The 18,189-nt window shown below is 40.7% G+C and overlaps 1 protein-coding gene across 1 annotated transcript in view; it reads right to left on the reverse strand.

The window, feature by feature from the left end:
- Positions 1–3,205, reverse strand: part of LOC124878878 (carboxypeptidase A1-like) — an 8,805-nt gene extending 5,600 nt beyond the window's left edge. Inside the window, exons 1-3 of the mRNA XM_047383056.1 lie at positions 3,060–3,205; positions 193–274; positions 1–79 (exon numbers count right to left, since the gene is read on the reverse strand). The exon at positions 1–79 is cut by the window's left edge and continues 56 nt beyond it. Coding sequence (XP_047239012.1) covers positions 1–79; positions 193–274; positions 3,060–3,127 — 229 coding nt within the window. The 5' untranslated portion in view covers positions 3,128–3,205. The remainder of the gene's footprint in view (positions 80–192; positions 275–3,059) is intronic.
- Positions 3,206–18,189: the final 14,984 nt, after the last annotated feature.

The raw sequence follows: 18,189 nt of genomic DNA on the forward strand, positions 1-18,189 counted from the left end.
TGAAAAACAGCAGTGTGTGAGGGGGAACTCTGACATCTACAGGGAGAGACACACCAGTCACCCCTTTCCAGATGTCCAGCTGAAATAAGCACAAACATTAAATGTGGTAAAAATACTGTATGAAGACAAAATATACTGTTTACTCTTTACTAAAAATATATTTTTAACTAATATTAGGGGGTTATAAATAACCTCAAACTCTATCATTTCCTCCAGGTTCTTAAGAAGAGACAGCTGGACCTCATTCTTTGGGACAATCCGAAGCACCTGATGTCTGCAAATGAAAGCCAAAATATCGGAAAACAATAAATTGGGAAAGCTAAAGTATAGCTTTGCTATGCAAATGGCTTCCATCAGCTGGAAACAATACCTCAAAAGGGAAAATTGTTATTAACATTTTATCTTTAGCCTTACTATATGTTAAACATACAGTGTGGCTGAGGGAATACGTAAAGCTTCAAGAAAAGTTAGCATCCAGCTATAGACAAAATGCTATGTTCTGTGAACAACACCCAGCTTCACAGGGCACACAGGGTAGCATCTTAGGTTCAATGCTTTGTAATCCACGTTACAAAGTTTTCACAGCAGTAAATGAAGCATGCCAACAAATTCAAATATTTTGAGAATATAGCACAGTTTTACCAGTGCTTGGATTAATTCAACATTAAAAGCTATGATGGGAACAGACCATTTAAATGTGGAACTGTATCGCTCTTACTTTTAAATCAGTAAGAAAGAATTGTGTTTCTAGAAGAAACCAGTGAAACCAGTGAGTTGGAGATTCACTTTGGATCTACCGTATTTTCCGCACTATAAGGCGCACCGGATTATAAGGCGCACCTTCAATGAATGGCCTATTTTAGAACTTTTTTCATATATAGGGCGCACCGGATTATAAGGCGCATAGAATAGAAGCTACTGCAGTCAAACGTTTGACTGGGGTTGCGTTATGCATCCACTAGATGGAGCTGTGCTAAAGAGAATGTCAACAAAACAGTCAGATAAGTCAGTCAGTCAAACTTTATTAATACACTACAAACCAGCGTTCTGATAACTCCATTCACTCTCATGGTAAGGTCTCCTCTACATAGAATTATATTGAATAGAGCCAAATGCATTGGAGTCTATGAAGTTGAAATCAAACGTTAGTTAAAACGTGAAAGGGAACTTTTCCCTGATTCAGTAAACACGTAAAAGAAACAGTTTGATGCACTAAATCAAACGTTAGTACTGTTAACCTTTCCTGTTTCTGTCCCCTGACCGTAGTCTGATGACACAGGGGAGACGCTTTCTCCAGGGCCGAAGTTACTAGTTTCCTCGGGGTTAACTCCCTCACTCATACGTTGCTGAGTTGAGCATGAAGAAACAGCATCAAAACACTGAGTTGTTGACGAGATTCGGGGTTCTTTTTAATGACTTTGCAGCACGTAAAAACACAGGGCTTACAGACTCATACACCGCTGCTCCGGTCGCCGTCTCTACCCACCCCACACACACAATAATACCGACGTCACTCCTTCACTCTTGATTCTCAGCTACGGCAGCACACAGCGCCACCTCTGTCCGGAGGAGTAATGTCAACATCTTCCACACACACACGAAACATACACCCCACACACTGAACTTCTAATCACATATAGTTCAGGCAATTCCTGCAACAGTACATTCAAACGTTATACACACACAAGTGGTGTTGGACTAGGAGTAAGCACAGTACAGGTGTTTACCGCTATTACTTCGGCGACGCCCCTGACTACGGTAGCCGTAATGCTGCAAGCGGTGCGGCTTTGTAGTTTACCAGTCGTACTGAAACATTTTGACAGAGCGCCGTGTACAACCAGTATGGATCAACCAATTAACCAATTGATCCATATATAAGGCGCTCCGGATTACAAGGCGCACTGTCATTTTTTGAAAAAATTAAAGGTTTTTAAGTGCGCCTTATAGTGCGGAAAATACGGTACATAGATTACATTTTGTCCATAGTTGTCACTGTTTCCATTCCTATTTGTGTGTAGTACTTAAGCCACCAAAATCAAAATAACTTGAACACTACATAAATGTCCTGAAGCTCTATTAAAATGACACAACTGATCAACTGATTAAAATAAACTGGTTTCCCTAAAATCAGAACTTTAGCTTGTTTATTCTAAGATTCCATCAACAGAAGGGACTGGAGGACATGCTTAGAAATGTCCAGTGACATGAAAAAAACATTAAGGCACCCAGTGAAACCCTGCATGTTTTTCTAACATATTAAGACATATAGCTAAGATCCATTTTAACAGTATAACATTCAGGTTATAAAACCAAACAATAAAAACTAAAGAAAAGATCTTTCCAAAATGTATGTAAAAGGACCCACATGCCTGTACAATCAAGTTTAACTTTCATTGGAGGTGAGCAAGGAGAAAACATTTAAGAAAAACACAAAGGCCAGACTAAAGTGTGTAAGAGAGAATGTAAACAAAGACCATGGCCGTGTGCTTTGGACAGATCAGTCTAAAAACTGAATTATTAGAACTCCATTCCAGGAAAAGAACCCCGTAGAAACTGTTAAGTATAGAACTGAAGGTCTCATAGTTTGGAAATGTTTTGCTGCAGCAGGACCCGGGCAGCTCACCATCATAGAGTCCACCCAAATTAAATGAAATTCTGCATGAAATTTCAACATTTTTAGGATTTCTTAATTCCACAACTGAAGAAAATAATTAACAAGAAAAACATCATGATAGACAAGGATGATCAAGTGCCTTTGTGACAACTGTTTTCTTTACAGGTACGAAATGGAAGAAGGAAGGAATGAAATGATCAAGTAAACTGATCAGGTCCATCCTGGGCAAGGAAGTGCTGAACACCCTCCATTCATTGTTTTTCCATACTGGGGTTCCATGGTCATGTAATTGATCATACTCTTGCCAAATAGGTATTGTACCTTACCACTACTACATATTATTATATACATATGTAGGTTACTGTAATGCTGTGCAGGCTTCAGAAAACATCATCACACAAACATCCTGTACAGCATCAAGAGGGTTTCATCAGGCCCCACTTACCCCTCAAAGGTCTCCTTGGCGAGAACGGCAACAAACAGCGCGGTGAATGCGATCAGTCCCCTCATCATGACCAACTGTGTGAAACTAGATGGGCTAAAGCCAGTCTTTTATTGTCCAGTCTGCGAGGTCATGTGTGCTCACCTCGACCTTGCTGTGCGACAGAGGAATGTCACCGGCTGCTCTCGTTCTCAAGCCAGCCTGGAGATACCGCACCAAATGTTATGCTTTGAAATCCCTGTTTTAAGTATTTTCAGCAGAGCAAACAAGCTATTTTCTGTTTTCTTGACAACTAAAGCAGAAACAATGTTTTCCTTCTTTTTAGAATTTCTAATCAAACAGTTGTCAAATCATTCCCAGAAATAAAAAGGGTGGCAAGTTTTATTAACTTTTAGCTTTATATTTTTACCCTTTTATTTGCATTAATGCTGACATTCCACTGAAATCTTTACAGTTTGACCGTGTTAATTTTTCACATGACTGACTGGGAACAGTAGAGCGATGCAGTAGTCTTTGTATACCATTGGTTGCAAGTCAAGTTGGAATGCGGTAAGTCAATATTAAGTGTGTCTCAGCTTCCTCTCTCTCAGTGCAGTGAGACAGAATCAATGCTCCTATCTTATTTCAACACAACTGCCTGAGAACAATGTGCTTTAAACTGTATGTGTTAGCAGAAAAGCACATCCAATGCATTAAATGCATAACTAACAACTTGATTTTAAAACTCGTTTTTGTTGTTTATTTTGGTCATTAAAAAATTCTGCACATGATTTAATCTTGGCTTTTATAGAGCTTGACATTAGAGTAGCGAATGATAAAAATGAATAAATTAAGGAACATTTAATGGAGCAATTGATATGGCTACTACGCTAATATGGAAGATCTTATCACTCTCAGGAAAGTGTCAAGATTAGTAGTCAAAATCAATAAACACAAGCTTGAAACTTCAAGTTAAGTTAAATTATATTGGAAGGATTTAATAAATTTTACCCATAATTAGCCTTTTACTGATGGACTGGTGACCTGTCTAGGGTGTACCCCGCCTCTCGCCCGTAGACTGCTGGAGATAGGCACCAGCTTCCCCGCGACCCACTATGGAATAAGCTGTAGAAAATGACTGATTGACTAATTATCCTAATGATTTATTACAACACAAGACATAAGAACATGAAATCTACTTAAAGGAAGATTTTGATGGGATCTGAGAATGACTGTTCTAGGACATTAGATAAATCATTAGATAAATAAATGCTTAACTTTATCAAAGGCACATCAGTTATTCTCTCTCTGAATCTTAAACTGGGCTTAACTTTAAAGGAAAGGTATGGAGAGGAAAAAGGAGAATTCAAAAGGTGGATTGCCTTTGTGGTCCAGTGTGTTCCGACGCCAGTAAAAAGCCTTAGATAAATTCAGAATCAAACTTAAAACAATACCAAAAGGTAATCTTTCTTCTTTTTTTTTTTAACAACCGTGTCCTGTTCAGCAGAGTGGCGCTCAGAATTGTGTGCCAAGAAGAAGCCCAGCAGATTTACTTTAACAAGTGGAGCATTACAGCTAACATGTTAATGCTCTGCTTGATATTTATAAAATAAACTTTATTAGAAACTGCTTTGGGATTATTTCAGTTGTTGGACACGGACATAGAAACAAAAGGGAAAAAATAAGAGGACGAAAGACAGAGAGGTGGGGCAAAAAGGAAAAAGGGCGAGAAGGAGAAAAGAATGGAGGAGAGAAAGAAGGATGAAGAGAATACAAGATAACACTCTACTTGCTTCTACACCTGCAGAAACATACACTTTATTAGGTACACCTGTCCAACTGCTCATTAATGCAAATTTCTAATCACCCAATCACATGGCAGCAACTCAATGCATTTAGGCATGTAGACATGGTCAAAATGATCTGCTGCAGTTCAAACCGAGAATCAGAATGGGGAAAAAAGGTGATTTAAGTGACTTTGAACGTGGCATGGTTGTTGGTGCCAGACGGGCTGGTTTTTTCAGAAACTGCTGATGTACTGGGATTTTCACACACTACCATATCTAGGGTCTACAGAGAATGGTCCGAAAGAGAGAAAATATCCAGTGAGCAGCACTTCTGAGGGCGCAAATGGTTCGAGCTGATAGAAAGGCAAGAGTAACTCAAACTAGAAAATTTCTGAAGAAATTTAGACGGGGCCTGCCTCTTAGTGCGTGCTTCTCGGACCAGAGCCAATCTGTGGCCGAGTTAAGCTTATGCCTCCTTGCATTGCCATGGCAGGTCTCAATAAATATACATAATAAACAATCCAGTTTAGATGTGGATAATAATAGGTGACTCTTTGCAATAGCACTGGAGGAAGTGAAGAAAGCCCATTCACTCCCTTCCGTTTATTGCTATGGCAGGCGCCAACTAAGAAATGTTGAGGGTTTTATTTTGTAAAGATCAGTCAATTTTATTTTGAAAGGATAAAGCACTGAGTCCCAGCAGTAGTGTTAAGACCAATGCTGCAATTATCACGGTGTGAGGTGTGAATACTTTTATTCTTTAAAGTATGTCTAGGTCTGTCAGGTATTATTTAGTCAACTCAGAGGAAGGACACAGAGTCTCTGTTAATCTTGCAGCAAGGGCAGTCCACACTCTGCAGTGCGAACTACAAAGTGTTGACACCCTCTCTCTTTATTTATATGCTGGTTCAAACACAGTTCAACGGACAGTTCAGACAGTTAGGGTGTGTGTGTGTGTGTGTGTGTGTGTGTGTGTGTGTGTGTGTGTGTGTGAAGAGGCTGGTTTTAGAAGATAGCAAAACACGGTACGATTCAGCCTCTGTGTCTAGTTTCACATGTGTAGCTCAGAATGTACAAGGTCTTTTGAGTGATAAACACAAGATACAAGTTTTCACACCCAACAGTCTACCTTTTTTTATCACGAATAAGGTCATGATTAGATACATGTAAAAAGAAAACACTGTGTGTGAGCGAAAACCCACGGACGGAAAGCAGATTATATTGTGGGAAAAGTACTCACACGGCCCCTCCGCCCAAGGCGACCACTAACCATGGTAGAGTACAATTATAATAAAACAATGTAATAAATCAAAGAAAACAAAATGTAATGAAAGTAAAAGAATTAGCCTTGTTCATGTCATCATTGTACTTTTTCTCATTTCACTTAAATAGCAACTTCTTTCGATTTTCTGCTATAAGGTCTTTTATGAAGTACAATTATGAGTACACTCAGGCGTCAAAGATATTTTCATTTACAACACGTCATCATAGGAATAGTGGTCTTATGTACAAGGTCTTATGAGTGATAAACACAAGATACAAGTTTTCACACCCAAAAAGGTCATATTTTGAAAGTCCAGCATAGTTGACCTGTCAGTTCTAGGTTAGTTCCATTAGTTATACAGAACCTGCTTGCTATTTAAAAATCCTTGTCTATGCTATTATCGTCCTAAAAAATGAATAGTAACTACGGAAGGTTGAGGCTTTTGTTTTGAAAGTTTCAGTAAGCCTTATTTCAAAAGACCAACATTATCCCGTTTCCAACACTGGGTGAGCTCCAACATTAGTGTAATGCCCAGTCCTGCAATTATTTATAATTTAAAATGTAAAGGCTTTTATTTTTTTAGAGCATGTTTTGTCTTATTTTGAAAATGTACCGTGGTTGTTCTTTCAAGTCTGGGTTAGTTCAATTAGTTATATAGAACCTATTTGCTATTTTAAAATGATTGTGTATGCTATTATCAGCTTGAAAAATCAATACTAACTATGGGGAGTTGAGGCTTTTATTTTAAAGGTTTCAGTAACCCTTATTTCAAAGAACCAGCATAGTCCCAATTCCAACACCGGGTGAGCTCCAACATTAGTGTAATGCCCAGTCCTGCAATCATCTATTGTTTAAAGTGTAAAGGCTTTTATTTTGTAGAGCATGTTTTGTTTTATTTTGAAAATCTAGCATGGTTGTCCTTTCAGGTCTGGGTTATTTCTATTAGTTATATAGAGCATGCTTGCTATTCTAAAACCATTGTGTATGCTATTGTCAGCTTTAAAAAATCATTAGTAACCATGGAAGGTTGATGAAAGAAATTGCCCTTTAGGGTCAATCACTGTTGTCTGGATGTTGGAACAGCAGTACATGCTGTTTAAGTTCCCCACACAAAAAGGCCACCATGTAGTTGCCTCCTATGAAGATGGTCAAAGGGTTAGGGATCGAGTCAGGTTTAAGCCATAGAAATGAATGAAAATCAGTGGAAGTCAATGCAAAGTCCTCAAAAAGATAGTAATCCATGGATGTGAGTGTGTGTCTGTGTGTGTGTGTGTGTGTGTGTGTGTGTGTGTGTGTGTGTGTGTGTGTGTGTGTGTGTGTGGGCGTGTGTGGGTGTGTGAGACACAGAGAAAATAGAGGCAGAAAGAAAGACAGAATCACATCCAGACATATACAGTAGGAGATACACAGAGCTATAAATAGAACAGTGAGGAATGAATCAGCCAATCAGCAAAGAGTGTCAGTGTAACTTGACACCTGCCGTTTCTCACTCACGCACAGTGTTGCCAGGGTACGATAATTATCGTATTTGTACAATAATTTTGCTCTCTGTACGATCAATATTCCTAAAAAAGGCCAAATGTACGATAATTTGACCATTCCGTGAATGTGTGGTTGTAATCAGTCGTCATCAGCCTATTGCCAAAGTCTGTCGGAGTTTTTTTGTGAACCTTGAAGGCATCTGTGTCCGGATTCGGAAACAAATGCTGGAAATTCCAGCCAATCGTGCTTTTCTAAATGTGACCTACGTGTGACGTGATGCGTTGGCCTCAGAACAATGGCCATCATTGGCTGAATAGTCCACTGCGCCCACCCATGATTGAGGAAAAGAAAAAAACAAAAGAAGAAGAAGCAGAGCCTGGCACTGTGGGGCTGCAGCTGTTGATAAATCCATTCCGTACTGACGCCACAAAGCTGCGAGTGCCTGTTAGACGCTATTCAACACATCAACAGACTTGTTATTTAGGTTATGACGAGTGTACGATAATTTCCCTCAAAATACGATAATTTTTTGTCTCTAGTACGATAATCCTACGTTTCTCACCTGGTAACACTGTTCACACAGCAGGACACTGTGTCTGCCCCTGGCCTGGCTTTATAACATGGAGGCGCATGCTCCCGAACTCCTGCCCATAACTCGGAAACCGTAGGGGCTATGATGTCATTTTTGGATCGGTTTTATCAGAACGGACAGGGGAACATTAATATTCATCCTTTTTTGTTGTAAATATAATAATAAAGACACAACACTAGGTGAAAAGAGAAGGAAAATGGAGAAAAAGACAAAAATGCCTGAACATGCTCCCGAACAAATTCTAATTTCACGGAAACCGTACATGGTATTTTCAAACTGTGGGCGACAGCCATCCCTCGTCCCCAATCATGGAGATTTTCGTAGCTCTATGTCATTCAAAGTATGAAATAGGACGATGGAAAGAAATGGTTTCACTCACGGATTACTGGTCAAACTCTCATTGAAAATACATGGGAGAAGGCCTACAGAATTCTTCGGACTCTTAGCGATTGAGGGGGTCTGAGAGAAAACCGTGAGACCTAGAACAATTTTACAGATATTGTGTGAAAGCAGAGGCCCGGCACTACAAACTGACCGAAAATGGTGACTTTAGAGCAAAATCTGTGGCCGTGAGGGCAAGTTAAAAATCTTTTTTCCTGAAAAAATCCCCGCTTTCTACACTCTAGTAACTGCCATCTCCACTGTAGGAGTGGGATTTTCTCAGAAATTTTGTGGCGCTTGAAGTCTAATTTTAGAGAAACCGTAGCAGTTATCAACAAACCGTTTTCACTTCTGAAAAGCCTGTGGATTTCTCTACAAACTGAAAGTTAAACTGTGTTTCTAGATGAAAGTATGCCGATACAGCAGAGCCTCAAAAACAGTGAATTTTGAGGATTCCTTCCTCTCCTGACTCCATTCATTTCTATGGGATTTTGGGGGATGGTTTTTCGTTAATTACGTCGCCATGGTAACCCGAAACACCAATAAAAGTACTAGCACACATCTCGAGACAGAGCTGGACGTTTTGATATATATATTGTGAGGGTGCGCGTTACGGTTCGGGCCGCATTAAAGTGGACGGAATAAAAATAATAATAAACTCCTATGCATTGCTATGGCAGGCCCCAATAACCACTCATTACAACCAAGGCATGCAGAAGAGCATCTCTGAATGCACAACACGTCAAACCTTGAGGCGGATGGGCTACAGCAGCAGAAGACCACACCGGGTGCCACTCCTGTCAGCTAAGAACAGGCAACTGAGGCTACAATTCGCACAGGCCCACCAAAATTGGACAATAGAAGATTGGAAAAACGTCGCCTGGTCTGATGAGTCTTGATTTCTGCTGCGACATTCGGATGGTAGGGTCAGAATTTGACATCAACAACATGAAAGCATGGATCCATCCTGCCTTGTATCAACGGTTCAGGCTGGTGGTGTATTGGTGTGGGGGATATTTTCTTGGCACACCTTGGGCCCCTTAGTACCAATTGAGCATTGTGTCAACGGCACAGCCTACCTGAGCATTTTGCTGACCATTTCCATCCCTTTATGACCACAGTGTACCCATCTTCTGATCATTACTTGCAGCAGGATAACACGCCATGTCATAAAGCACAAATCATCTCAGACCGGTTTCTTGAACATGACAATGAGTTCACTGTACCCAAATGGCCTCCATAGTCACCAGATCTCAATCCAATAGAGCACCTTTGGGATGTGGTGGAACGGGAGATTCGCATCATGGATGAGCAGCCGATAAATCTGCAGCATCTGTGTGATGCTATCATGTCAATATGGACCAAACTCTCTGAGGAATGTTTCTTGTACCTTGTTGAATCTATGCCACGAAGGATTAAGGCAGTTCTGAAGGCAAAAGAGGGTCCAACCCGGTACTAGCGAGGTGTACCTAATAAAGTGGACAGTGAGTGAACATAACAGCTTTTTTACCAAAAGGTCCACGGTACTTATGAATGCAAGATGTAATTAGTGGTAAGTGTGGCTCAATATAGAACATCTGTGTATCTGTTAACACCTGAATCTAAAATAAGGTAATCTTTCTATATAGACTGGGTTCTGTCTGTACCACAGGTGCACAAATATAAAACAAGATAAAGCTCTGATGGAACTTTAAAATTAAATTATTGACAAAGTTCGGTAAACAAGCAACTAATATTACAACAGAATCATAAACAAGTCCTTTGTTTCAATCGGGCTTTCTTCTTGTTGCTGGTTCTGTGTCTGTATTATGGTGCGTTCACACCGAATGCGGATTCTGCGATAGGAGCGGCCGATTTACATGTTATCCCTATGTAGAGGCGTGTTCACGAGTGGAGCGGCGCGAGGCGGTGTGAAGGAGACGAAGGACACGGTGCGGAAGGCGCAATGGACGAGTTGAAAAATCTGAACTTTTTTCTAAATTCGTGTCGCGTCAACCAATCAGGGACTGGATGTGGCTGTGACGTAGGGTGAAGGACCACAGCGGAGAACAAGCGGTTGTCAGTGAAGATGGAGGAGCAGATCATAGTGACGGTGTGCAGCAAGCCAAAGTTTTATGACTCAACTAATTACTTTTACTGAGACAAGTACAGAAAGGACCTGGCCTGGTTATGTTCAGGCACAAATATCTTATATTTAGGAGATGTGGACATTAAAAATCGTCTGTTTTTTTACTGAGCTGAGATTTATTTACTCACCGAAGACAGATGGACTGGCGTTCAGCAGCGGGGATATAGTGCCGGTTGTTGGTGTCCCGGAGGCCGATTCGTCTCCCAACACGGGACAGCAGATCTTCGAACTGGGTCCTGGATAGACAGAAGTACCGCTGAAATCGTCCGTCATCCAGACGCAGCTCTTGGAGTAGGTGGTGGTACTCTCCGAACTGTTCCCATCCCTTAAGAATCTGGTGAACCCCGGGACATCGGCGACATTTTTTGGCTCTCCACAGGTAAAACACCGTAATTAGGTCCGTGAAATCCATGTCCGCCATGTTCAGTTGAAACCAGCAAGCAGCAGATAGAAGCTCCTTCTATTTGATGACGTGGCGAAGCGTTGCCGTTTGTTGCCATTTGGCAACGCGGAGTTCACGTAGAATGTGAAGCGAGCAACAGCACACAAATGACGCAAAATATTTGCAGAATCCGCGTTCACTGTGAACGCACCATTAGTCTGACTCTATAGTTAGACATCGCAACCCCACCAGGGGGGATTCAGGGAAGCAATTTCCACATTTCGTTCCATAGCAGTTAAGAACAATATATTTTAATACTTTTTCAAACCCTGTTGTCCGACAGAGACAGTTCCAAGGCAAAAAAAGAAATTACTGGTTGAAGGGAGTGTACTTCTTTAAGGTCTTAGAGTGGACTGTTGTATCCTAAGAGGAAAATGAAGGTTGAATTTGGAGTCCCACCTTTTCAAAGATTTAACACTTTAACTCATGAATTACAATTGGTTCATTTCAAAGACATAAGGAGATCTAAGCTAGCAGATTAAGATCCTTCACTTGAGGAACTACTTTAGTAATGTGTTTATCAGCATAATCTGATGCAGATAATGCAATACTGATAGTGGCCTACAAATGAAATGCATTTAGACAGAACTGAAGGCATTTTGACATATAGCTTGCATTAGGATCACAACACAGAGCACAGAGAATTCTAAACTTCTTACTTTGATGAGTGCTGCAATTTCTGCAAACCTCTCTCCTTGGGTTCTGCAACCCTTACTGCATTATCTGAAAGCTTATACGGTCCTAAAACTTGGCTTCAGGGTCATAAATATTGCATGCTCTGACAGTTTGTGGCACTTAGTCTGTGTAATAAAACATCATTTTAGTTCATCCTAACATCATGGTGAAGACATGTGAAAGATCTGTGAAATATGTGCACAAATTGTGACATTTCTGAGGTTCCATATCACTAAATTAGAATCCAGTTTTGGCAAGTTTGCCAATGTAAGCAGCGACTTTTAAAAAAATATAAACACTGAATAACACGTAACATTTTACATACTTTTGGTGGATGTTGAAATGTAATGTGTTCAAATAGAATCCTTGACATTATTTTCCTACACAAGGTCTCAGGTCACTTTTCACCTGTTTGTTTTCTTGCAAAAACACAACTACCTAACTAAGCTGATAAGCTACTATACAGGTCCTTCTCAAAATATTAGCATATTGTGATAAAGTTCATTATTTTCCATAATGTCATGATGAAAATTTAACATTCATATATTTTAGATTCATTGCACACTAACTGAAATATTTCAGGTCTTTTATTGTCTTAATACGGATGATTTTGGCATTCAGCTCATGAAAACCCAAAATTCCTATCTCACAAAATTAGCATATCATTAAAAGGGTCTCTAAACGAGCTATGAACCTAATCATCTGAATCAACGAGTTAACTCTAAACACCTGCAAAAGATTCCTGAGGCCTTTAAAACTCCCAGCCTGGTTCATCACTCAAAACCCCAATCATGGGTAAGACTGCCGACCTGACTGCTGTCCAGAAGGCCACTATTGACACCCTCAAGCAAGAGGGTAAGACACAGAAAGACATTTCTGAACGAATAGGCTGTTCCCAGAGTGCTGTATCAAGGCACCTCAGTGGGAAGTCTGTGGGAAGGAAAAAGTGTGGCAGAAAACGCTGCACAACGAGAAGAGGCGACCGGACCCTGAGGAAGATTGTGGAGAAGGGCCGATTCCAGACCTTGGGGGACCTGCAGAAGCAGTGGACTGAGTCTGGAGTAGAAACATCCAGAGCCACCGTGCACAGGCGTGTGCAGGAAATGGGCTACAGGTGCCGCATTCCCCGGGTCAAGCCTCTTTTGAAACAGAAACAGCGGCAGAAGCGCCTGACCTGGGCTACAGAGAAGCAGCACTGGACTGTTGCTCAGAGGTCCAAAGTACTTTTTTGAAAAGCAAATTCTGCATGTCATTCGGAAATCAAGGTGCCAGAGTCTGGAGGAAGACTGGGGAGAAGGAAATGCCAAAATGCCAGAAGTCCAGTGTCAAGTACCCACAGTCAGTGATGGTCTGGGGTGCTGTGTCAGCTGCTGCTGTTGGTCCACTGTGTTTTATCAAGGGCAGGGTCAATGCAGCTAGCTATCAGGAGATTTTGGAGCACTTCATGCTTCCATCTACTGCAAAGCTTTATGGAGATGAAGATTTCATTATTCAGCACGACCTGGCACCTGCTCACAGTGCCAAAACCACTGGTAAATGGTTTACTGACCATGGTATCACTGTGCTCAATTGGCCTACCAACTCTCCTGACCTGAACCCCATAGAGAATCTGTGGGATATTGTGAAGAGAACGTTGAGAGACTCAAGACCCAACACTCTGGATGAGCTAAAGGCCGCTATCGAAGCATCCTGGGCCTCCATAAGACCTCAGCAGTGCCACAGGCTGATTGCCTCCATGCCACGCCGCATTAAAGCAGTCATTTCTGCCAAAGGATTCCCGACCAAGTATTGAGTGCATAACTGTACATGATTATTTGAAGGTTGACGTTTTTTGTATTAAAAACACTTTTCTTTTATTGGTCGGATGAAATATGCTAATTTTGTGAGATAGGAATTTTGGGTTTTCATGAGCTGTATGCCAAAATCATCCGTATTAAGACAATAAAAGACCTGAAATATTTCAGTTAGTGTGCAATGAATCTAAAATATATGAATGTTAAATTTTCATCATGACATTATGGAAAATAATTAACTTTATCACAGTATGCTAATATTTTGAGAAGAACCTGTATGTAAAGAGTGTAATGGAAAACAGCTGCAAAATTCACAAGGAATTACTGGCAAGCAGAAAGAGTTTTTGGTCCTCATCCATGTGAACAGCTGAAAACTGCAAGCTCCTACCTGCTCGATTAATACAATACTGAAGGCAGCAACTTTGTACTTGCAGCTTATATGAGACAGATAAGCCTAACTTCCTTTCAGATCTGAAACTGCAACATTGGATTAGATTACTTCCCTTTTTCCTAAAGAAATATGAAGTTAACGGCATATTGAGATCATAATTCAGTGGACCTCTTCAGTCTAACAAAACCCCAACACCAGGAAATCCTCAGTGCCCTGCATTCAGCACCCACTCACTTAGGCTGATAAGATGGGTTTAATTTTAGACATTGCAACTTTACCAGTTATCTTACTGTGCTTTCTGAATGAAAGTTACACAAGGTGGCCATAACCATTACGTTGCCACTGCTTGTTCATTTGTCTTTTGTTTGTTAAATAGTTTTTACTATGTATTTCACTAATAAACATTATGCTATTTAAAATTTTTTTCTTTGGTTTTAGGTCATACCTTTTATTTAAAACTTAAAAAGATATGATCTTTCGAACAAGAAATATTTGATACAAACTACAATAGCTAAAATACTGCAAGAAATGAAGAAAAACAGCATTCATAGCTTTCACATGCTGAGAAATGATGCAACACCAGTGATACACTCAGGAAGGAACAGTTTTGTTCTTGAGTTGTGATTATTTTGTTGTTATATTCAATTTTTGTTGTTTATACCAAACATTTCAACTGATGTAGCTCTTATTATCCTTTTTTACTAGTTAAATTACACAATTGATGAACCGCTCATTGAACAACAGACTAGTCAAACATTTTGTCTATAGCGTTTTTAACATTTTCAACTCTATAATGTCAGTCTGAATCATTACCTTTCTCAGTATGTCTTAAGATTTTAATATTTGCTTTTTAACTACGGTACATTCACTTTTGCCATTCAGAAAAATACAAAAAAAAAAATATTTTGTGATATAATAGAATATTACTGATATAACTGTGGAATTAGTAATCACTCACACAACTGACCCTAAACATACACAGGTACTGTACACATACATAGCTGGATCTTGACTAAGACTGTGCAAAAGGCCCTTATCTGTCATCTGCCTGTGTTTGGGTTTTTGCGTTTGGGTTCTGTTTACTTTTCTCTGCACTGCCATGTATTTCAATTAATTTAGTTTTATTAGATTCATTCTGGTGCTTAGCTGTTTGTTACTTCCCTGGAATCCTATGTTAGATGTTTTAGTTTGTATTTTCTTGTAGATCTGTTTTCTCTCGGTTTATGTTCTTTTGATAGTCCCGTTGTTTACTTATTTATGTTCACTTAGATGTTTTTTGTTAACTCCACTAAATTCCCTGGTCATCTGTGTTTGTTGGCCACTCCCCCTCAGTTGCCTTCAGTCTCTCTTTTCCACCAGCTGCCTCTGATTCCCCTCTGATTAGCTGCCTTGGTCCATCTGGGACTCTCCCTCAGTATTTATACCCTCTGGTTGTCATTGTTCTCTACTGGTTTGTTCTGTACACTACCCTGGCTACAACACACTTTGTCATTGCCTCTGCTTCCCCTGCTGTGCGATAAGTTTGCCTTTATATAATTAAAAGAAAGATTCAACTCACTATGTTCCACCTATGCTGTTGTCTGCACATTGGTCCTGCAAAAAACTCACATAATATGATAGAAAGAACCAGCCATGAGGACCAATCAGACAGTGCTGGGAAGTTGCTCCAGTGGATACAGCAGCAGGAGAAGAACGCCAGAGCTTTTATGGGGAGGTAGTGGAGACCCTGCCTTCTCCACTGTTGCTGGAAGAGATGGAAAAGACTTCTGGAGAAGCCTAGGTCTAGGTCCTGGGTGGAGGAATGGGGGTGTTTTCTACCTCAGGATAAACTTAGCAAACTGCTAAAGAACTCAAGCCTGAGCATCAGAGAGCACTGGCAGGAACGTCCCTCCTGCTTCCAAGGATCGGACCCTTGCTTCTGCCTTTCAAGCCCAGGATGTTACACCACTCTCTACTGCTCCTTCAGTGCCCTCGAATGGTCATCAGCTGGGTTTCGCTGCATCTGTCCCCTCCATGCAGCTTTCTGCAGCTGAGCAAGCTGCCCCACATGAACTGAGCAGGTCAAAATGCCTACTAATTCTTATCTATTATATACTTTTGTGTCACTTTCAGCTATTTATTTCTCCAGAATTGTGAGAATCTTTAAAAGAGAGCTAACATCGACAGGGGTGAATGGCGGCTCACTTGACCGCAGTGAACTGTGCTGGGTGACACAGAAAACATAACAGCAATAACCCCGATGGTTATGCTAGACACCACTAAAGTCTTGGGTGCTGTGCTCTGCATTTCCCATGCGGACACGGTTCTCAATGGCTCTTAGGGTATCCACAATGGCGTCATCAATGCTAACGTTCTGGAGAGCAATTATCATCCCAATCATTTGAAAAATGTCATCCAAACATCTCAAAATGGCATCATATGATAAATTAATCCCCTCAGTTTGATCTGCTAAGGTAACCAGAGCCGAATGAAGTTAAAGAAACTCCACCATCCTTCCTAAACCATGAGCTGGCGCAGCAGCTGCTCAGGGAGCAGGTACTCAAGAAACTAATCTCTATGTAAGGCTCAGACAATGAGGATGCAGGTCCCGCCTGTTGATGCTGATTGGCCCACAGGGTCTGTGTCTTGTCTTCTTATGGAGCCTCTCTTTGCATATCTTCCGAATTGTGAATTATGGATCTGGTCAGCTGGTCTCTCAACGCAATTGATAAAATTTTCCCGATGGGAAGATAGAGTAAGGGAGAGCCCTCTTGTCCAGACGGGACATTTTTCTCCGGATACACAATGGACTCCTGGCAGAAGAGGAGGATTGTCTGTCTGATTATGTCAATTGAGGACGTGGAAGATGTGTACATAATTGGTTTCTGATAACAGGATTTCTGCTTTTCGGAGTTTGCGGTTACCTGGCATATTGAAACATATTGAGAAACATATTGGGAAATGTCGGCAGCAGTTCTGGCCATTGCAAGGCTGCCCGGCTTATGTGAAGAGATCTGCAGAGCTATCAAAACTCCGACTGAAATGTTAAGGGAGCAGAATCGCAAACTGGATGTGATCCTACTAGATCGCAGGCTGGCTGCAGTTCCTGGACTCAGAGGTGAAATGGGCTAAATCTTGGAGAAGTTGTATCCTCGGATCTGGCGAAAGACCAGGAATTTGGCTGTCTGGATTTGCCATTGAGAAGTACCAGCGAGACTCTCAAGGCTGACGGAAAATTAAGAGTCAGCCTGATCCAAATAATTGTTGTTTGTCTGAATCTGGCTCCCCTGCACGGCCTTGATGGCTGGTTATCTTCAACTTCTCCTGGAAGTTATGTAAACATGATGCTCTGCTCCCTCTGCCCCCTCCCTTCCCTGAGGACATCTGTGGACCTGCTCAGAACTTTGTGGCTCGTTGATGAACATTCCAACGTACCATCAAGGACAATGGCCTGTGTGACAGTGCTTCATGGACTTACTTTGCACACACATGCACACATGCACATGCTCATATCAACAAACGCACCCCTGACATACAGCCTTCACCGTATCCCTGCAATATGTTATCTCGTATATTTGATATCTCAAACCGTATCCTTAGCAGGATATGGTTTGAGATATGATTTTTTTTCCCTTCTCTTACCTAATGTGGTCTTTCCTCTTATCCTCTTTTTACCTAAATGTGGCTTCATAAATTTTTTTGCTTAGAAGGATTCATAGATTACAACTATATCATACCAGTGAAAGCCAAACATTATTAGTATTTGAAAGTTTGGACTAAAACTGTTTTATACCAGTGACCCAACATCTCTACTTAAGACTTCAGTGAGTGCCCATGACTGTTATTATCTGAATGATGGGACCACAACTTCCTCATACCAGTGACCTCAAGGATTAATTATCATTTTTCTTCTAGCACAGGATGAATTCCTTACCCTTATAAAATAAAAGCAGGCTTTTTGAAATAAAAGCTGTCTTTTAAAAAAATAACATTTTGAATAATACAAAACTGCTGGAATTACATAAAAATAGCCTCAACAATAATTTCAATTATTAGGTAAAAACGAGCATAAATACACTAAACCAGTGACTAAGCTCTCTTCAGCATACTCACCATGTTGATCTCTACTCCCAGTGTCTGCCTCACCACTGGACAGGATTAGAAAAGTGGCTCAAAATAACAAGACTGCTAATCTTCAGATATGAAAAAAATCTTTGTAACTCTCTGGAACACTTTCTAA

The sequence above is a fragment of the Girardinichthys multiradiatus genome, chromosome 2, assembly GCF_021462225.1.
Source record: "Girardinichthys multiradiatus isolate DD_20200921_A chromosome 2, DD_fGirMul_XY1, whole genome shotgun sequence".
NCBI classification, from domain to species: Eukaryota; Metazoa; Chordata; class Actinopteri; order Cyprinodontiformes; family Goodeidae; genus Girardinichthys; species Girardinichthys multiradiatus.